Source organism: Empidonax traillii, unplaced genomic scaffold (genome assembly GCF_003031625.1).
Source record: "Empidonax traillii isolate 1590-97213 ecotype Southwest subspecies unplaced genomic scaffold, ASM303162v1 scaffold97:size1219025, whole genome shotgun sequence".
In the NCBI taxonomy this organism is placed as follows: domain Eukaryota; kingdom Metazoa; phylum Chordata; class Aves; order Passeriformes; family Tyrannidae; genus Empidonax; species Empidonax traillii.
The window spans coordinates 195,377-217,081 of NW_020955290.1; the positions used below are offsets into that span (position 1 = coordinate 195,377).

A 21,705-nucleotide genomic window follows, 5' to 3' on the forward strand; every position below is an offset into this window, starting at 1 on the left:
ACAGTTCTGTGATTCTGTGGTATTTCTGAGGAGGCAAGGGACGCGGGCGGGCTGCCCACGCGGGTGAGGTATACGGCTTCTCAGGGGCGCCGGGGAGCGGGGAAGTGGCTCTTCATCCAGCCCGGCTAGCCGGGGCCCCGCGGGGCAGTCGCAGCTCCGCCCCGGCCACACCGGGCCTGCCGGCCTGTGCGTGGAAGGGCCGCCCCCCCCCCGGCCCGCCCCTTCCCTTGCGCGGGCGGTGGGGAAGGCGGTGCGGTGTCCGCCCCGCGGTGTCCGCCCCTCCGCCCGGCGGCGCTGGGCCGGAGCGGGGCCGCCCGGGCGGGCGCCATGGGGGCGCTGCTGTGGTGGGACCCGCTGCGGGCCGGCAGCTCGGAGGTGGACTGGTGTGAGGACAACTACACCATCGTGCCCGCCATCGCCGAGTTCTACAACACGGTGCGTGGCGGCGGCCGCTGCCTGGCGATGCGGGAGCGACGAGCCCTCGGAGCCGGGGCGCGGCGGGTGGGCCAGCGTGAGGCGGCGCCAGGGTCCGCTGCTGCTCTGGGGGCTTCTGCTGCCTGCCGCCCCCGTCTCTTGCGCGGTTTTCGTGGAATTGTAGCTTGTCCTTCTGTGGCTGCCTCCGTCTTTTCCTCCTCCAGTCTCTGACATGCCTAAAATTAAAGAAAAAGGAGAGGTTTGGTGTTGCAGGTATAAAACGGGGAGGTTACTAGTCATAGTAGCCATACTGCTACGAGTAAGTAGTGTGCAGCAGGCCCCTTCCTTGTCTGTGTCGAGCCTTGTGGTGGCCAAGCGCAGAATTTTTGGTGCCGGATTGCCCGCGTCTGGTACCCGTCTGCTCAGACAGGTGGCATTCCCTTGACACCCACTGCACGACAGTGATGGGTCAATATATAAACACCTTGGTCTTTGGAGGTAAAACTTGATTTCACACAGGTATGTGAATTTTCGGGAACGATTTGCCTAAAGGTTGCAGGATGAAGTCAAGAGTGTACTTTTGGGAGAAGAAATGACTGTTTAAGGAAGTAGGTGAAGAAAGGAAGGAGAGGGAGGAGGAATAATGTGATTGTTGCTTCTTTCTAATAAGTTGTGGTTTACCCCTGAACCCTACTGCATCTTCCCAATACCTTTCGGCTGCTGGAAATAACTTAAGAAAGCCCAGTCTCAGCAACAAGAGTCGGGCTGCCCTGTACCACACATCTTGGAGAGGGAGCAATGCTCCTGACAACCTGTTGATGTAAAGAATTACAGTGACAAATAGGTACGCCACAGTAAGATAACCCATCAGGTTTTCAAGTAGTTTGCCTTTCCATGAGAAACAGGTGTCCAGGAGCAAACCTGCAAATGCCCAGTTTCTTTTCTGTTCTATAAGAGGTGGTATCTGCACAAATGAGGAGCTGGAGCTTCTGCTTTGTCTCTTTTGTGCTTTAAAATGTACAGTTTTTTTCTCTCGTATTCCATCCTTTTCTGATCTATCTTTTCCTTTCAAGCCAATGTCTAATGGAAGAAAGAATTTGGTGTCTGGCTTCACTCACTGGAGTTTGTATAATGGGAGGTGCTGCACATACAGAGCAAGTTATTGCATGGTGTACATGGCTAATCTGATTTTTTTTTTGCTTTTACTTTGCTGCCAAAGACCTATGGGTGGTGGCTGCAGGAGAATTTTGAGGGTGTGTGAGGGAAACTGTCGGCTTTTTTTCTGTGTCTGATGTCACCGCGCAAGAACCAAAAACAAAAGGAGGAAAAGGGCAGGATAAACAAAGTTATTTGAAGACAGCAAATGTATTTGGGAGCCAGCTATGCAGGGGGATGGGTATCCATCTGACTGTATGTGCTGGTTCAGTCTAAGGTAGAGTTCATTTTTTCATAGTCACTTCTGTGGGGTGATGTCTTGTGCTGCAAACAGTGTTAATAATTCAGGGATGTTTTCATTTACTGCTCAGCAGCGTTCCTCGGGTCAAGGCCTTTTCTGCTGCTCACTGCACCCCACCAGTGAGTGGCCTGGGGGTGCACAAGGAATTGGGAGGGGACACAGCTGGCACAGCTGATTCCAGCTGACCCAAGGGATATTCCAGAGCATATGGCATTGAGGTCAGCATATAGAACTCGGGGAAGAAGAAGGAAACGGTTTGATGGTGGTTGTCTTCCGAAGTCATGTTACACGTGACAGGGTCCTGCTTTCCTAGCAATGGCTGAACTCCTCTGCCCATAGGAAGTTCTGAATGAATTCTTGGTCTCACTTTGCTTATGTGTGCAGCTTTTGCTTCACCTGTTAAAGTGTCTATTTCTCAACCCACCCAATTTTCTCACATTTACCCTTTAAGTTCTCCCCCCCATCACGCTATGAAGAACATGAGCGAGTGGCTGGGCAGTGATTAAACCACTAAAAAGTTGTTGGCGGGGTTTAAACCACAACGCTGTACTGAGCTGATTAGCAGTGCTATAGAAGCTTGCAAAATGTTAGAAGCTGCAGCTGTGTCCAGATGAATAACTGAGGTTCCAGACAGATACAGGAAAAGGTTTGCCCTGAAGCCTGCTACTTTGTGGCAGCTCTGTGCAAACAGCAAGCTGTACACCAAAAGCGGAGGGAAAAAAGAGGCTGTGTTGAGGGTAGTCATGTTTAGCGTCTCTTCAGGAGTACCGAGTCATTGTAAGGATTTTTGCATTAGCAACTTCTGAAAATCAAAGCCAGTGCCTTGAAGTGGTTTGGGGTGGTTGTACAACTCTGTCCGCATAAAAACTGATGCTCACAAGACATTTGGGAAATTTTGGCCCTACTCTAGTAGGTATCTTAGGTGACATCCCAATTTTATTCCTTTTCAATGCGTCAGTTCTGGTTCTGAAATCAATTCTGAATCAAACCTCTTGAAGTGTCAGGAACCATTCTTCAGCAAACCTGAATCTGGTATCTGGGTCGTTAAGCTTTAGATTAAAACCTTGCTAATCCACATTTTAAGCTGTCACAGCTGAGGTCAGAGTTTTGGTTAAGGTCTCACGCAGTATTCGTGTAAGCACAAAACTGGAGCAGCTTATCTGTAGTGCATTTGTGAAACATTTATTTACTCTGGTGGGACTCAAACCAAAGCACTCAACATGCTTAAATCAGTAGGAGAATGTCTGTTTTAAGGTTTTGAACAAGTTGATCAAACTAATTTTTTAAAACATACACAAGCTAGATGTGATTTTGTCCAGCTAAAGTAATTCAGGTCTTATACTTCTTCAGTAAAGAGACCACAAAACACTCTGTGGCTCAAATTGAAAGAACAGTTACAAGAAAACTATCTCTTTTTTTCCTTTTCTTTCTGAAATGAGTAAAGTAATGTGTCCTGATGCAGTATAACCCTCTCTGAAGAGATATTTATGAAAAAAGCTTTTGTGTTTTGAACGCCTGAAACCAGTATTTTTTCCCTGTTGTTAGCAAAGTCAGTACTTAGGAGTTCAATATGTTGTATTCAGTTGTGCTTGTACTTTTTTGCCAAATTTCCATGTAAGAAGGGAATTAATTGCCAGGAGTTTATTTTTCTTTTTGTATTCCGTAGTGGCATGGAGATAAAAGTATTAAAAAGCTGTGAGGTAGTCTTAGGATTATGAGAGAATGCTTGTACTCTCTCTGCTTCATCTTTTTTATCACTGAGGATTTTTAGTATTTGTGAATGGCATGCTTGTGTACTGGGATATAGAAGATAACAGATTCTATGATCTCACTGAGAGCTACTTCAGTCCACTTTTGCCTTCTGCTCACAAAGAGGTAGAGCAGTAAGTTTTCCTATGGTGATGGGATGCTGCAGCTAATGTCTGGGAGATGTAGCTGATAGTGAAGAATGCAGGATCTTCGGTAGGACTGCGGGAAACATACTCTTGTCAAGAGTGGCCAGATGTGAGTGAAGTTCTGTTATCATGATCTGAACATGCCTCTGGCATTCTCTCTGTCCAGTAGGCCTATGTCCTGTATTCTTATCATATAATTAATTAGTTGGAAATTAAAACTAAAGGTGCAGAATTATATGAAGCCAAAGGATGGACTGTTATTGATGGCCTGCTTACCTTTTTTCTAGAACTGCAGCTTTTAATCATTGCCTTTTGCAGATCCTGAAGGAAATTTTCTCTACTAATGATACCAATTTTTGCTCTTCACTATATGAGTTGTACTTTACGAAATCATGCAGGCCAATTTATTATGGAAAAAATGGCACATGCACTTTCTGAAACCATACTTTCTGAAATCATACTATAGTATTGAAACTTTCAGTACTAAAATTATTTCAACTTCTAAGATTTTAGGAGATCTTCCTGCTGGCCACTGCAAAGAGTACAAGTCGTGCTCAGGCTCCAGTTTGCAAGGGTTTTCTTGCATTTGCAGACAGGACTTTAGCATGAATGATAGTTCAGTGCCAGAGGAGTGCTACCATAGGACAGAACTGCTCCCCTGTTGGCTCATCACTACCGTAAATCTGCATTGCTCCAACTGTGGTAAGCAGATGTAGTGTTTCCTTCTTTGCCTTGTTCCTAGGCAGAATAAAGACTTTCTGGCCAAACTTTATAGACTATGATTGCCTATTCTGATGTTCCCCATTAGTCAGTTTCAGTAGTGATGGAAAAGTTGCCTTCCAATCCACTTTACTTATAACCATCTATTTTTGCCCATTGACAGCTGTCTTTGGCCTGTGTCTAAAAGCCAAAAATACATAGAGCACTCCCAGGCCCCAAGAGGACTTGTTCGTGTTCCATCATCCCAGCTGTCACCATGTGTGCTTCCTGCCCGTGTTGGGGAAAGGGGAGTCTTCCGCTCTGTGTTTGTATCGGCACTGGGATCCTGGTCCATGACTGTGTTCCCAGCATTACTGCATGGAGTTCTGTGTTTTCTTTTATGACTGGAAGATGCTCAAGTGAGCCTCTTTCTTGGAACATGTAGGTTGCTTTGCATGGGCTTAGCAAATTGTTCCGCCTCATAAAATCTGTTCTCAGATTGTGTTGAACGGTGGACAGCAGTGGCTGAATGAACAAATTCATATGTTGTTCTTGAATTATTTCTCCACTAGATTTTCACTGATGTCATTAAAAATTTGTAAGTCTCTGTGCAGAGGTGATCTTTCCCAAAGGAGTGCTCTTGCCAAAACAATTCAGAATTGTTTTCTACATCAACTTTGTGGAAATGTTGCAGGGGATGATTTTTTTCTTGTGCTTAGGCTAAGTGGGCAAACATGAGAAAGCTGAGGCTGGAGAACTCATTCTGTCCCCTGCCCCGTTGTGGAGCAGGAGTAGAGTCTTTTCATAGCTGCTCAGTTATAGTGCCATGCCTGGCCCTCAGCAGTGGCAGCTCCTTCTCCGGAAAACCAAGTGATCACTATGAGAGTGACAGCTCCTGCTAATTGCCAGTAAAGTATTTTCAGTCTTTAACTGGAGAATCATGCTTTAGGCTGTTGGTAGGCAAGAGAAAACATAAAACATGACTTCATTCAAATCTTACATATTAAATTACAAAAACCTCTAGCAATGGCCTGAATTATCAGCTTTTTTACCTTCCTGTAGCTAGTTTCACTTCATATTCAGTTGTTGGAGAACCAAGAGAAAAAAATGAAATGCGAAAGGACTTAAACCTCCACGCTCTCTTTGCCCTGCACAAAAAGGGTTCTAACTCTTTTAGCTTAGTGTTGTATTTCAGACCTTCCACGTTAGAACTCTTGCTCTGTAAATTGACTTCCAGCTTGATTAGCTCTGTCTCGTGCCAGTACTTCTAGTGCTTTTTCCATGCTAGGCTTGACAGCCATTGAGAGGACAAGTCACTGGTCTATACATCCTGTTCCTCAGCTGCTTGCTCTTGTATGCCTTCCGGATTGCCACAGTCTTGAATATTTGTAGATTCTCAATAAAATTCCTCTGGGAATTGACTTGAAATGTAGTTTAAAGATGACTAGCTGCATTTTATGTTGCTTAAAGTTTTTATGCTGTTATTAGTTAGTGATCCTAAACAAAACAAGTTAATGCTTTTGCAAAAACATCTAAGCATTGGAAAAAACAGAGGGCTGTAATTTGTTGAGCTGGAGCTTCACTGGATGACAAAATGTTATTATAGATGTCTTTGAAACCCTGTGGATATTTAAGGTTTGTTTACTTTCTGTCTTTGTGAGACTGTGTTGTTTTTTTTCCTAGATAAGCAACGTCTTGTTTTTCGTTTTACCACCCATATGTATGTGCTTGTTCCGTCAATATGCAATCTGCTTCAACAGTGGAATATATTTAATATGGACTCTGCTAGTCGTGGTTGGTAAGTTGGTTAGTCTGTTTGCCAACTGTGTGAACTGAGGGAGGAAATCCGTTCTTATTACTTACACTTGATTGTTTTGCAAAACAAAGCAATCTTAACATGTACAGAAGAATTTGACTTTACTTGCATAAAGCCAGAACAGCCATAGTTTCTGAAAGGAAAATGCCTTTTGCAGTTTGGGGTTGGTGGGAACTTTGGCCCCTTCCTATCCTTTTGCATACTTTTCTTTTTTTCATATTTTTGCTTATTCTACAGCAGTGCTGACCCTGCTTCCTATGTTGTCGTTTAAATGAGAGCTGAAAGTGCCAGTGCAACTGAAGAGAATAATAGGTTTAGCATTGCATTGAGAAGGGCCAGAAGCTGAGCTGTTTTGTAGATGTGAGATTCTGAAGTGTGTTCATTTCTGGAGGCACTTAAAGGGATTATGAGAGCCCTCTGGGAAAGTGTGACCAACTTTCCACCTGTAAACCTATATAAACTAGTAGTCTAGTTGCTAGATGCTGCTTTTTATCTTTGTTTTACCTATTCTTGTGCTATTGAGAAAATCAGAAGCGGCATTTGACTTGTATTCCTTGATTGGTTTTGCATTATACTTTTCCACATGATGTCTCTTCATATACATCTGCTTTTTTAGTAGGAACTGACATCTTCAGCTGCTACTTCTGTGAAGTGTTTGCTTTGTAATTAATGTGGGGCCAATGACTTGGATTGCCTCTTAGGAAAGTTGGCATTTATTTTCTGGTTTTCCTTTTTAATGATCTTTTCTAGACCAAATGGTATCCACCATTTTCTTTGAAGTTCTGAGCATGAGGAGTGCATTTCAGTGTATTATGGTACTGTAACTGTTCATACTGTCTTTTGATTAATTCTTCCAGGAATTGGATCTGTTTATTTTCATGCCACACTCAGCTTCCTGGGCCAGATGCTGGATGAGCTGGCTATTCTCTGGGTCCTGATGTGTGCTCTTGCCATGTGGTTCCCTAGGAGATACCTGCCCAGAGTTTTTCGAAATGACAGGTAATCATACAGTCATGCATGTACACTTTCAAGTTTGCTGCAACTTCTTGTGCTAACACCTAAACCTGCACATAACGGCACTGAGTTGTCATCCAGCCTTACCACTGTTGCTGCTGTCTTTGCTCGCTCCATTCTCTTATGGTTGCTTATATTTCAGCCCATTTTTTTCAGAATTCCCAAGTCTGTGGTTGCTGAGGGCAGGGTTTGCACCCTGTAACTTCAGGTATTGGGATGAGGTGACTTGCCTCTGGAAGAGTCAGTTCTTGTTTATTGCAGGGAGACGTTTACAATGAGTAGTTTGTATAAGTTACAGCTAATGTAAAAGAAGTCATCTTTTACTCTTTCTTTTGTATATCCTGAAGTGTAAATACAAGTGGACTTGTGGAAATGTCAGCTGAAAGATCATCTGAATATTTAAGGCAGTGGTTAAGGGTGGTGTTTCAATATTCAAAGGCCAAGCATTTCTTTAGAAACTTAGTGTTTTTGTAAAAGGATTTTTTACTTTTCTTGCAGGTTTAGAAAAAAGCACATCATATCCAGTTTAAAAAAAATTGATTTTGGTTTGCCCCCTACTAAAAGAATTGTGCTGTAAACTTTGTACATATTGTTCTTTTATGTAGTAAAGTTGAGGTAGTGCAGAGGTTTGAATTCCAGCACCAGTTGCTCTCTGAAGACTGCTAAGACTGGTTTGTTTTTTTGTTTTTGTCTTTTTCCTCGACATATGCCTGATTAGAAGCTGCCAATGGAGGGTGGGTGAAGAGAAGTTTATTCACTAGATTGGCCATTCCTCAAAATAGCTTGCACTGGGAAGAGTGTACTTCTAATTACTGTGTACAGCCTATGTGTATGGCCCAGTTCTCTTCAATATCTTCATTAACAACTTGGACACAGGACTTGAAGGAATACTAAGTAAATTTGCTGTTGACACAAAACTGGGAGGAGCTGTTGACTTCCTCAAAGGCAGGGAGGCCCTGCAGAGAGACCTCAACAAATGAGAGGACCTGGCAATCACCAACCACAGGTCAATAACTGAAAGTGCTGAATTCTACACCTTGCATGGGGCAACCCTCAGTGTTCATACAGACTGGGGAATGAGATGCCCAAAAGCACTGACATGGAAAGGGGTCGAGGGTCGTGGTCGATGGCAAGTTGAATCTGAGTCAGCAGTGCCCTGGCAGCCAGGAGGGCCAACCGTGTCCAGGGGGCATCAGGCAAAGCATCGCCAACCAGTTAAGGGAGGTGAATGTTGTGTGCAGTTTTGGGCACTGCAATATAATGAAGATACTGAGCTTGTAGAGAGTGTCTAAAGGAGGGCAACAAAGACAGTGAAGGGCCTTGAGGGGAAGCTGCATGAGGAGTGGTTGAGGCTACTTGATGTGTTGAGCCTGGAGAAGATGAGACTGAGGGGAGACCTCTATGCAGTCTTCAAAATCCTCATGAGGGGAAACAGGGAGGCAGGTGTCAGTCTCTTCACTCTAAAGACCAGTGACAGGACTCGAGGAAACAGTATGAAGCTGAGCTGGAGTGAGGTTTAGGTTAGATATCAGGAAAAAGTTTTTCACCCAAAGAGTGGCTGGGCACTGGAACAGGCTCCCCAGGGAAGTGGTCACAGCACTAAGCCTGTCTGAGTTCAAGAAGTATCTGGACAATGTTTTCAGGTACCTGTTACGATTCTTGGGGTGTCACATGCAGGGCCAGGAGTTGGACTCAATGATCCTGATGGGTCCTTTTCAACTGAGCCTATTCTATGATTCTATGTGCTTTAATGGCTTTGTCATGCAGTACATCTGCACATTGCAGCACAGTGCTGTTATAGAACACCATCAGCTTAACAAGCAAACAGGTTTACTGGGGTCTTTTGGTTTATGGTATGAATCTTAGATGTTCAGTTCAAGTGAAGAAGGATTCAGAGTCTTGATCTGATGTGTAATTTATATAAACTCTGTAAATTATCCCTCAAAAGCCTAAAGGGGCTGTTTTATTTCATCTGTCACTATCTTTTGGTGATTTATTAAATCACCAAAAGATTTATTAAAAGGGGGCTTCAGTTTTTTTATAACTTGAGGCCAGACACAGGAGAAACACTACAATGCTTCTCAGGGGGTCAAAATAATACACTTTTAATGGCAAATTTTGGAAAATAAAGGAACTGAGCAGAAATTTCAAAGAAGCGTTCAATCAACTTAGAGCTTTTCACAAAGCATTGACTTAGCAAATTCCAACCCATCCAGGTTTCAGTTACTCAAATATCAAGAAAAGGAAATTAGGAGAAGAAGAAGAAGAAGAAGAAAGAAAGAAGAAGAGGAAAAGAGAGTTATAGCTACCACCCTAGATCCAGCATAGATCCAGCCACCAGGAGTCCAGGAGGCAGCAGGGCTGCATATATGTGCTAGCTTCACATGGTGCGGATTTTATTGCTCTGGACTCCTGTGGCTGTCCCCACGGGTGGGGCTTCCAGTGTGCCAGCCGTTCTGGGGCTGGGTTAGGGGCTTCACGGTGTGTGGTGTGGGCTGGACTAAAGGCTCCAGAGATAGGCAGAGGTATGGGGCACTGCTCCTGGTGTGCCAGTGGCTCTCAAGGAGGTGGGGTTATGGAGGGAACAGAGCACAATCCCACCTTGGCAGAACCAGATCTGCCTCCTTTCCCCCCGCACAGAGTTGTTTCCAGCCAGTAATAACTTCTTAGTAACTTTTTTCAGTCCCTCACGCTGGGTATGTACATAGAATGGGCCAAGATGTTAAACTATATTCTATTTTAAAGGAATAACAGCACTTTTGAGATGGAATACTGTTGAACTTCTTGTTAAAACTGTAAGTACTAAATCTCCCAGGTTATAACTGATCCATAAAAATACTGAGATGAGGTGAAGGATGTCCCCATTCCTTTAACATTTCAGGACATGTCTCTTCCAGAGAATCTGTCAAGACAGTTACTTGTTAAGGTCTTGATTCCTTTTTAAAGGATAGAAGAGAGAGACGTGCTGGGCAACAGGCCCTCACCTAGAACAAGTTTGGTTAATATTTTTGGGGTTTTTGTGTTGCCTAGCTAATGCTCTATTATTATGTCTATCCTGTACTCAGTGCTGTGGTCTTCGCTTACTTCATTCTCATCACACTTCGGATTTTCAGTGCTGCAAATATTATTATCTGTCATGACCAATTTGTGGTGTCTTTATTCATGAAGACATTCATGTCAGATCAGATCTTCCTACTTAAGTATCTTAAGTATTGCCTTCCAGGAGAAAGGAGAACATTATAGGAGAAGGCAAATTGAATGAGCTCGGTGAAGGCGGTAACACTTATATCCATGGAATGGTACTGCAGAAGTATATTGAGACCCTACTTCAGACACAGAAAAGCCATTCTAGGACAGCAACTGTTTCATAAAGCTGTGGGCCAGTAGTTGGAAGGGCAATGTGATGATCCTCTGTCTGCCATAGTCCACCCACAGACCGGAAATGGGTTGTTTAAAGTCCAAACTTGAAGCTTAAACAACTGTTAACATATATTTAACTTAAAAGTTGTCAGGCTGTCTGTGCACAGGACCCAATTCTGATTTCATTTATGCTAGGAATATACCAAATCCTAGTCTTGGAAAAGATCCTTCTGGGAATTGCTCACCTACTGTTGAATTTGATTAAAATAAATGTTCATACTTACCATGTGTTTTCAGTATCTTTTAAGGCTTAAAAGAGATAAAGGAAAGCAGACTGTAAGATGACTGTAGAAGTTGGGGCATTAACAGTAACAAAATATCCTAAAAATCCACATTAAAAGCTTGAAGAATGATGACACAGAACTTTTTTGAGGAAGTATAGTGTTGTGGGAGGAGGAAGATTGGACTGTGGTCTTTGTTTTGAAGCCAGTGATGAGTATGTATGCACGCATGTGTAGAAGACCACTGCATAGCAAAGGTTTGTGTATATGATTAACTCTGTGTTCACATGCAAGTCTGTGCCAGATCCACATCCACTCTATGTGTGTTGTCATTGCATCTCCTCAGCACAACTAGAGAAACCTAAATTTTATTACGGTATTAAAATAATTTTAAGATTTCTGGTTTTAGCAGTTACAAGCTTTGAATTAAGAGCAGTCTTTCTGCCCCATAAAAACCCTGTTCAGGAGCCGTTTTAAAGCTGCTGTGGGTGTTCTGTCTGGAGTTACTACCTGCCTTGCCTTCATTAAACCTGCCATCAACAACATCTCGCTGATGACTCTGGGTGTTCCCTGCACAGCTTTGCTTATTGCGGAGTTGAAGAGGTGAGTATATTTCTCCCGAATGCAGCTTTGCCTTCTGAGATCCTTAGGCCAAGTGTGATGATATGCTAGATATGGCTTCAGTGCTTCTGATAGCAGATCAGAAATGCTTCTTCCACATGCAAGAGCAGATCTAGTACAAACTTGTTTGGCAGTTCAGACATCTTTGTCAAGGATTTTTTTTTTCCATATGCCATTACACTAGGTCAGTCTTCTGTCTTGCAGCATACCTCATGCTGCAGCTTGATCTAACTCAAATCTGTTTATTGTGGAATCAGAGCGAGGGTTTCACTTCATGGACAGCATTTCTTGGACAGTAGAGTGTGCATAAAGTTGAGGTGGTGGCATGATTGCAGTCTGAATACTAGTGGGAATGTGGAGCAAAGCCCAAGCGTGTGTGGACGATGTTCCAATTCTCAAAGTTGTACTGTGAGTCTTACAGCACTTTGTCTTCTGCTGTGGAGAATATGATAGAGTCAAACTGACAAATAAAGTTAATCTCTAGGTTTTGGAGGATAGCTATCACTAAGGACCTTAGAAACCATAAAACCAGAATGCAAATAGAAAAGAACCTGAGACTGATCTTTACATTTTAAAGAGATCTTCCGTTATACTGACTGGAGCACACCAGTGTCTGCAGCAACTCTGATATTTAAATAACTGCCATTTGTGTTAAATAGGGAACACCAGTGCATTGTGTAGACAAAAGGTGCAAATGGAAGTGCAAGTTTTGTGGGATCCAGGTTCTTTCAGACTAGGATAGGAGCGTGTCACAGATCTGTGCACAGCAGTGCGAACATGTCTTTCAGGCCCCCTGCTAATAGGTTCTCTCTCAGTGATAGTTGGAATGATCAGTGTCTGTTGACAAATAAAGGAAGGCTACGTTTCCAAGTGGTATTACCATTACATCTCTTCATTGTATTAGAAGTACTTGCTTTGCAATCCCCTGCCTCCTCAGCAACCATGTCCCCAGCCCTCTGAAGCACAATTACTGCAGGAGCTGAAGAATCCATGATGGGTGATCACAGAAAACCCGGGAGTATTACGCAGATCAGATGCTTTCTGCCTTAAAGTAGTCCTTTGCAGAACATCTGCATCATCTACTCCTATATTTTATAAAAATAAATTGCAGTACCTGGTAATGGTACTGAGCAAACCTCTCATAACAGTCTGTACCATTTCTACGGCTGATCTTGCATTGGGTAACGAAACCTTCAGTTTTCCTTTGCTGCCTTGAATTCTTTGAACCAGTGCAAGTTAGTTGCCTTCTGCTCTTGGTATTTGAGCTGCAAGTTTGAGGCCAACCCTCTTATCTTAAATGGAATGCAGTTGCACATGGTTGTTTCTGTACTTCAGACCGGGAAAACCTTCATATTCTCCATGCACACACCCTTTCCTCTGTCAGAATGCACAAGTACCCACTAGTCTGGTTTTATCTGTCAAATGTATGAAATTGATCCATACATATATCTGCTTAGGTACACAGTTTAGTGTCATGCTCTTAAAAACAGTTGTACCTCTCAATGAAGACTGTAAATGTGCCTTGGCAATAATGTGAATCTTTATGAAGTTCCACGTATTACCAAATCTGACTACTTGCTGAATGGCTGGTTGTTAACTGACAGCATGTCTAACTAATTACTAGTTGTCCTGAATACCCCTCCCTGGATATGAGAATGGTTTGATGTTTGCCCACCATTTGCACATCGGTGTAAGAGACAATACCCAAAACACAGCTATTGATAAAACATTTGTTTATTTTGTTACCTCACCACAGCCTTGCATCAAAGCCAGATTTACTTTACCTGAAGTTCCTCTATTAAGGACATTTATGGTAGAGTCATTTTAAAGATGGGTGTTTGGCATTGTTTTGTAACAACTTATTTATGTTTTTCTTCTCAGGTGTGAAAACCTGCGTGTATACAAACTGGGTCTCTTTTCAGGTCTTTGGTGGATGCTAGCACTTTTCTGCTGGATCAGTGACAAAGCGTTTTGTGAGATCTGGTCCTCATTTAATTTCCCCTATTTGCACTGTGTATGGTAAGTGTTGTGTATAAAGTCCACCACATTATAAACTCACCACATTACCCTTCTGTGCTGCCTGGTGGCTATTTCTGGTTAGTTCTAGACAGAACTACTGATAAAATTATAAGCTCAGAGCAAGTCTCACACTATTCAACATGACAGATTTAGGAATCTATTTGGCCTGATCAAATTCTTCAGACACTAAGTTCATTAATTGTAACTCAATTCCTTACCATACTGATTAGTCAAAAAAAAAAAAAAATTGCTCAGCTGAAGCTGTGATTATAAATTATGGAATATGATGATTATTCCATCAATACCAGTGATGGTAATCCTCGTTGTGATTATTTAATGATGGTGAAGTAGAGGAACAGTGAGGGGCTTTGATGCCTTTTCTCTTTTACCACCCAGCAAATTGTGGTCGCTTACTCAGGGGCCATATGTCAGCATTTCTGCACAGGTGCAGAGAAGCCAGAAAGCAGGAGCCTGTTTAAACCAGCAATAAACTAGTTTTGTAGTTTTCCTTATTCTCTGTATTTGGACAGGCAGCAGCCCTATGGGGGACTTGGGGGAATATGGTGAAGGACAGACTGATTTTACAGTGATCTAGTTGGCTACTTTACCGAAGTCATGTTACTGATGTTTTTTTTCCTTTCTTTTCTTTCTCTTCTTTGTTTGTTTGTCTTTATTTTGTTTCTGTTTGGGGTTTTGTTTGGTTTTTTTATGGTTTTGGGTCGGTTGTTTGTTTTTTTTGGATGTGTGGGTCTATTCTCAGGCACATTTTGATTTGCCTTGCCGCATACCTGGGCTGTGTCTGCTTTGCTTACTTTGATGCTGCCTCTGAGATACCTGAACAGGGCCCTGTCATAAAGTTCTGGCCCAGTGAAAGGTGGGCATTCATTGGAGTTCCCTATGTCACCCTCCTCTGCGCACACAAGAAGTCACCTGTGAAGATTACATGAAGTTGACAATGGAATGGGGATTTTCAATTTACATTCAAGCATAGACAGTATTTAAATAATGATAAATGACTAGTGTTGTATTTTTTCTTCTTGCTAAGATAGGCAGCACTTCAGATGTCATAGGAGGAGGAGGGATGTGTGTTCTTTCCTCTCTGGAGAGAGGAAGCAGGAATGTGGAGGCACTTGAACACTAAAGGAACTAAATGGCTTCTCTGGTTGTCTCTGTTTTGCACTGAATGTTTTTTTATGTAGCATTTCTCTTGATAAAAGCTCTTTCCAAATACCAGCGTCGAGGAATGATGTTTCTGCAGCAAGTCACCTGTGATACTTGAGTCACTTCTTTTGTAACTGCTGGATTAAGGCCTTCTTTGTGAAAGAAGCCAGTCCAAGAAGCCTGTATGTCATCCCATGTCCTTCATAGGCTCTGATTTTGCTGTGCTTGCACGTGGCCACAAGAGTGTGCTCAAAGCCCTTGCTACTCCCAGCCTGGTGTGGCACTCAGGAAGTCTGGCTGAGCATCACATTGGATCTCACAGGGTACATGGTTTCATACCCAAGTACAACAGGAAACTGGTGTTTGCAGCTGGGTAACTGTGTAAGCACAGTTAGGCAGTGTAGATGCAGAAGTAGCTGACGCAAGTCGCTAAAACTAAATAGGAGTTCAATGCTCTACTGTATTTCCACTCACCTATGAACATTTGTATGCTGCATATTTCTCTTTTGCAGAAATGTCACAGAAATCCTTCTACCTCTGTGGACACTTTTGGTCTTGAATTTGGCACTGAAGCACACACAGAAGTGTAAATACTAAATTCAGTCAGATCTTAGGTCAGCGTGGATTGACAGTATGATTAAACTGCAAAAACTTGTATGTGCCTGGCTGCGAATCTCATTTGAGAGGTGGCTTCTCACCAGTGCGTTGCAAAGTGATGTAAAAAATAGTCCAGTGTTCCACTGATTATACTTAGGAAGAAAGTAGGTAACTGCTTAAAAACCAAGCTGGAGACCTAGATTTCAGAGAGCAGTGAAATGTGATATTGCATCTTGCATTCTTAGGAAAGAACAGTAGGTTTGAATTTTCTGTTGCTTTTCAGGCTATTTTGTAAAAATAAGGGATGTCTAGGCTGATTTAGTTTTAAGATTATTGGGGTTGAAGTTCAGGAATGACTGTGGTTCTTGTAAGCAATTTGTACTAGGCCTGTTTAAGAAATGATGCAAAGTGCAGGCATGTTTTTTTAAATATTAGCCATTGTAATAGCTGCAGTTTTGGAGAAAAAAGGGTCTACTCACATTCCACCAAACTGTAATATCAGAACTGTAAGTGGGTTAAGGCTTTAAATATACACTTTTATTAATAAGTGTTACTTTCTTTTTTAGTATTAGACCAGGAAATATGATTTCTTCTCTTGCTAACACAACTCAAGCTGTACTTGCTTTTATCAATGTGAAAATGTATTCTATACAGTATGATCTTCATGAAAGTGACTTCTAGCAAGAACTTCAGAGTGAATTTACTTTCAAGCATTTTAAAAACTTTGTATTCAAATATATGCTTAGCAAGCAACAACTGTGTTGTACGCTGATATACTTAAAAGAGATTGCTAGTGGAAGATATGACTGTCCTCTTGAGACCTTCAAAGTGGATAAGTAGACTGCTGTCAGATGACTGCCCAATCATAAAAGCAGCAAAATCTTTCCAGTGGAACAGTGCATACTTATACTACTTGCTAGTAGGTTTGAAACATCTTTTTTGACACAAAGTGATACAATTTTTTTATGAAACCTGTTTGTAAAAATTTATATAGGAATTTTTGTTACTCTTTGAAACGCAGCTGCTTTGTCCTTTTCCTTCCTCTGTCCCTGATTATGAAATGCTCAGTTTCAAATACTTCTCAGGTATTAAAAGTTATATGATTATACAGATAGGATTACTGGCTGGAACCCAGCTAAGGTTTCTGATGCCTAATATGGCCCTACTTTGAGTAAGATTTTTTGATATTGTTTGCTAAATTATTATGTAATGGTAAGTAAGTTATTTTCCGTATTGCTTGGGAATGTAATAACTGCAGACATAATGTACTATTCAAAATGACTGGAGCCTTCCTATGTAATATTTTGTTTGAATGCAACCTCTGACTCAAAGGGCTCTAATCAATCTGCTGTTAACTGCTGTTCTGCTCTGCAAAGTCTGACTGCTCACAGAGAAGTAATTTCAAAATTTAAAAAATCTCAGTGCATTCAGCTATTGAAGAGGTAAATGAATGCAGATACGTACCAAGAATCACCTGTATTTTTAGTAACTAAACCTCTGGCCTTCATACTCTTCATAGGAGATTCTGTGAACAAGATCACTATGTGTTATTCAAAGCTTCACTGTAAAACTAAACTAGTTGGTGTATTCCACTGTAGCTCACCACTTTTAGATGTAGCTATTGCACTTTACATTAAATTAGTATTAACTTCTATGTCCTGAAAATAGTAAATTTATTTCAAAGAGTAAAAAACATGCAGTTTTTCCATCTTCACAGATTGCACCTTCAGGATAAATCTAGTACCCAGAAAAGTGTGTGAGTGGCATTCAGAGGGGTTTGTGCACTGGATCATACAGATAAATATACACGTGCCCAAGTAGCTGTATCATGTTGCAGCAGTATGAAGTGATGTATATGCACCTGCACGTTTTAAAGTCTCAGAATGCTCTCTTCCACTACCAGCTGGAAGTGAGTTGGTTCCTAGACTTCAGGTTCAGTTAAAAGTTCTTTTAGTGGGATGCAGTGGTGTGTTGAGCATATTGTAGATACTGGCATGTGATATTCATCATTCCTTTAATGTTAAACTTTGTTTTTTAAGACAGGATGGTTGACTTTCCATGGTGGCGAACGTTTTTGCAATTCACAGTCATTAAAAACTCAATAAATAGTATGTAAAGAGTGGTGTTGGGCTGGGTTTTCTTCCTGTCTCCATTGAAGTCTGTATACTAAATGTCTGTGGAAAGCATGTAATACTTTGCAGCATTAATCTGCATTTGGAGTACATATTGTTTGCTTTTTCATACATCATGTTTCTGGAGAAAAATGTAGCTGCCAGTACAACTCCTTGAAATATAGTAAGGATAACTTCTCCCTTACACAGATAAAAGCAGTTCTGACTCATGGAGGAGGAGGGAGACTGTGTTAGATACAAGACCGTTAATCAGTGAGATAAGAGATTGCTTTGCTTAGCAAACTGGTTCTTGCAACCAGAGCAAATACTTTGAAAACTGCAAACCCATGAAACAACAAGGATGAGTAGCAAGAAATGCTAAAAACAAGTGGTCTGTATTTCCACAAGTAGAGGAAACTGGGTCAGAGTGAGTACATCTGGGAGAACAGAGTATGGATCTTCAGTATAAGACTCTGCTCCCAATTTAAAGGAGTGAGATTATGGGTGCATAGTAGCCTTGCACTTGCCCCTCCCATTTCCCTTTTACCAGAGTTCCTCTCGCTTCATGTAAAAGACAATTTTTGAGACATTCATGGGTCCTCATAAGCAATTGTAATCGAGCTTCAAATAGCTGTTGTGTGAAAGCACAGCTATAATTCAAGAATGTTACTCATTCCAAGTTAATGTCTGTATCTTTTTAGGAGTCAGAAACAGCTAGTGGCTTAGCTCATATACTATCCTATCCCACGGAGCCTAGGAGAACATCATGATACCATGGCGTTTCTCTGGTAACTTCAGAGCTATAGGCTAATTTTGACCAAATCTGACATAGACAAAGCCTTGGAGACAATTTTCTACAAGCTGTGCAAAAGATGGTCAGGTAAAGAAGCCAGGCCGCTGAAACAAGCTGTTGCTAAAATAATAGAGAATTTACCCAGGAAGGAAATGGAACCAGTGCCCAAGTTCTGGAGTGGCTTGTGGTTTGTACTGGCTGAAGCATCAGGAGCTACTTCCTACTTGGAAGAAATTTCACAGGCTTCTGTTCTGGATATAGAGGAATCACTTGCTGTAACACACACACACAAATCTACCTTTCCCCCAAACTTACAGAGCAGAAACTCCCTCACAAGGGTAGTTCAGAAATCTTGTATCACTGAACTCAGGCTGTAAGTTCAAGACAGGGCAAGTTGAGAAATACTGCAGTTTGAAGGAAGTGACTTCTGGCCACAAATTTACAAAATGTAAACACCTGTTTGTAAACTTCCAGTATGTGGTGAGAAAGTGAGTGGGTGTTTATTAAGTACAAGTTGTGTCTGCCTAATTTAGTTTTCTTGTACAGTAAGGTATTTCCTGTCCCTGTGGCTATGGAAAAAAAATGTACTGTTAGATTTTGACTCATAAGAGTTGTAGCATTGTCTGAGAGAACCCTTAAAATGGTAGAAAATCTGTGTTTGATAAAAGTTCTGTGAATTTGTGCAAAATTGTTTGAATAGCTGCTCCTGAACTGTCCTTGATGATCCATTATAAAATCAGAAGAGGGTGTCAAGTGGAGTTCAGCAGGGAGTCCTTCCTGGGTCACCTTTTGTTTAGTTGCTCAGCAGTGGTCACATGAAAGTCACTGATAAAGTCTGGGAAGATTCAGGAATACTTTGAGAAAAAAGTAAAAAATCTGAAGGTGGCTTGCTGAATTGTAAAAAAGTAGAGCAAAATTAAGTAAGTGTATTATATCTATATAGTCGTTATTGGCAATGCTGAATGTGGAAAAACTAGGAAGGAAGCAGTTCTTTGTAGAACTGAAGGATTGGTGTGGATCAGGAGCCCAATATAATACAATAAGACATCTCATTAAAAAGAAAAAAGACATCATCATACTGGAAAAAGAAAAAAACAAAACAAAACAACAACAACAAAAAACCTGTGTGGAGAAGCAGACCTATTCAGCCTTAAAAAACAGTATGAGATAGACAAACAAGATGTAAGTATATATAAGGAAGTGTGCAAAGATTCAGGGCATTAGGAGAAGTAAAGTACAGGAGGCACAGGGGTAGACTCTGGAAGCTCAATGTCTCTTATCTGTTCATGGAGATATTTAAGGAGCAGTTGGAGAAGCTGAAGGCATTTGTATAGGCCATGGACATATCTGGTCCTACGTGATAGCTCTGCTGAAGCACATGGAGAACAGGGAGTTGATTCTGGACAGCCAACACAGCCTCGCCAAGGGCAAGCCCTGCCTGACCAACCAAGTGGCCTTCTGTGATGGAGTGACTATTTCAGTGGACAAGGGAAATGACAGATGTCATTTATCTGGGCTTCTGAAAGGTCTTTGACATGGTCCCCCACAACATCCTGCTTTGTAAATTGAAGAAAGAGGGACTTGATGGATGGACTGTTAGGTGGATAAGGAACTGGTTGGATGGTCATATCCAGAGGGTAATGGTCAACAGCTCAGAGTCCCAATGGACATAAGTGACAAGTGGTGTCCCTCACAGGTCCATATTGGGACCAGTGTTACTTAATACCTTCATTAATGCCATAGATGGAGGGATCAAGTGCACCCTCAGCAGATTTGCAGATAACATCAAGATGAGTGGTGTGGTTGACCCGCTAGAAGGACAGGATGCCATCCAGAGGGACCTAGACAAATCCAAGAAGTGGGCCCGTGGGAATCCGAGATTTAATAAGAGCAAGTGCAATGTGCTGCACCTGGTCAGGACAGCCCCTGGCATGTCGCACTGTAGGGACAAACTGAAAATGAAAAGCAGCTGCAACAACAAATAGCAGAAGCCACTGAGCAGGAAGGTGGACCAAGTCAATTCGCAGAGCTCAGAGCTGTCCGGTTGGCATTGGACATTGCTGAATGAGAGAAATGGCCAAGACTTTACCTCTACACTGATATGTGGATGATGGATGATGGCCATCATCTGTGGGCATGGTTGGATAGATGGAAGAAGGCCAATTGGAAACGCAGAGGGAAACCCATATGGGCTGATGATATGTGGCAAGACATTGCCACCTGGGTAGAGAAGCTGATTGTGGGAGTCTACCATGTAGATGCCCACATGCCCAAAAATTGAGCCATTGAGGAGCACTGTGACAATGAACAGGCAGACCGAGCTGCACAAGCTGAGGTGTCACAGGTGGACCTAGACTGGCAGCACAAAGGAGAACTGTTCCTAGTGTGATGGGTCCACAGTGCCTCAGGCCATCAGGGCAGAGATGCCAGCTACAGATGGGCATGAGACCAAGGGGTGTATTTAACCATGGACACTATTTCTCACATTATTCATGATTGTGAGGTGCATGCTGCCATTAAGCAGGCTGAGAGTGAAGCCCCTGTGGCATGATGGATGTTGGAATAATCAACCTGGCAGGCTGATTACGTCACACTGCCACAAACCTGCCAAGGTAAGCACAGTGTGCTCACCATGGTGGAAGCCACCACTTGATGGCTGAAAATGCATCTGGTACCCTGTGCCACTGCCGAAAATATCACCCTGGGCCTTGAAAAGCAAGTCCTGTGGCAACACAGCACTCCAGAGTGAATTGAGTCAGATAATGGGACACACTTCAAGAACAGCTTAGTTACCCCCAGGTGAAGGAGCATGGTATTGAGTGGGTCTATCAGATCCCATACCATATTGCAGCTGTGGGGAAGGTTGAAAGGTGTAATGGACTGTTGAAAACCACCCTGGAGGAGTTCGGTGGAGGGGCTTTCAAGCATTGGGATCAGCACCTAGCAATGGTCACATGGTTATTCAACACTAGAGGCTCCATCAGTCGAGCTGGCCCTACCCAGTCAGTGTCCCTTCACATGGTAGATGGAGACAAAGTTGCAGTAATTCACTTGAGAGGTATGTTAGGTAAAACATTTCAGATTAATCCTGCCTCAAGCAGAGGCAAACCCATTTGTGGGATAGTTTTTGCTCAAGGACCAGGCTGCAGTTGGTGGATAATGCAGGAAGATGGAGAAACATGGTGTATACCTCAAGGGGACCTCATCTTTGGGTGAACTGTCCTTAACAGTATTTGTATGCCTGTATTTGTGTGTAAATATTTGTAATATGTATATAGTTGTGTGATAGGTGAAGACACCGGGTTTTTATTCCAAGCAAATTAAAATAAAAGGGAGGTACTAACAAAAAACTATTTCTGTATATTTACTAACTTCTAGGCGTACCGTGGAGTCTGTGAGGTGAAAGGTCCTGTCTGGACCTAACACCAGGGAATCTTTTGCGGCCGGGAACAGGGAACAAATTATAAA

General features: G+C 42.3%; 1 protein-coding gene across 2 annotated transcripts; it reads left to right on the plus strand.

The window, feature by feature from the left end:
- Positions 1 to 302: 302 nt before the first annotated feature.
- On the plus strand, positions 303 to 15,927 carry ACER2 (alkaline ceramidase 2). Of its 2 annotated transcripts, XM_027881842.1 has the most exons (6): positions 303 to 435; positions 6,148 to 6,262; positions 7,138 to 7,279; positions 11,401 to 11,538; positions 13,438 to 13,575; positions 14,336 to 15,927. In XM_027881842.1, exons 1-6 carry the CDS (start codon positions 328 to 330, stop codon positions 14,520 to 14,522), a joined length of 828 nt encoding a protein of 275 aa, XP_027737643.1. In that variant the 5' UTR covers positions 303 to 327; the 3' UTR covers positions 14,523 to 15,927. The 2 variants fall into 2 exon arrangements, with proteins under 2 accessions (XP_027737643.1, XP_027737644.1); XM_027881843.1 differs by lacking the exon at positions 11,401 to 11,538.
- The last annotated feature ends 5,778 nt before the right edge of the window (positions 15,928 to 21,705 follow it).

What these genes read in the sequence shown, in the direction of transcription:
- ACER2 (XM_027881842.1), top strand. Translation starts at nt 328, where the DNA reads ATGGGGGCGCTGCTGTGGTGGGACCCGCTGCGGGCCGGCAGCTCGGAG. An exon ending in TCGCCGAGTTCTACAACACG is followed by an intron (nt 436 to 6,147) that starts GTGCGTGGCGGC and finishes TTTTTTTCCTAG; the next exon opens with ATAAGCAACGTCTTGTTTTT. An exon ending in GACTCTGCTAGTCGTGGTTG is followed by an intron (nt 6,263 to 7,137) that starts GTAAGTTGGTTA and finishes TAATTCTTCCAG; the next exon opens with GAATTGGATCTGTTTATTTT.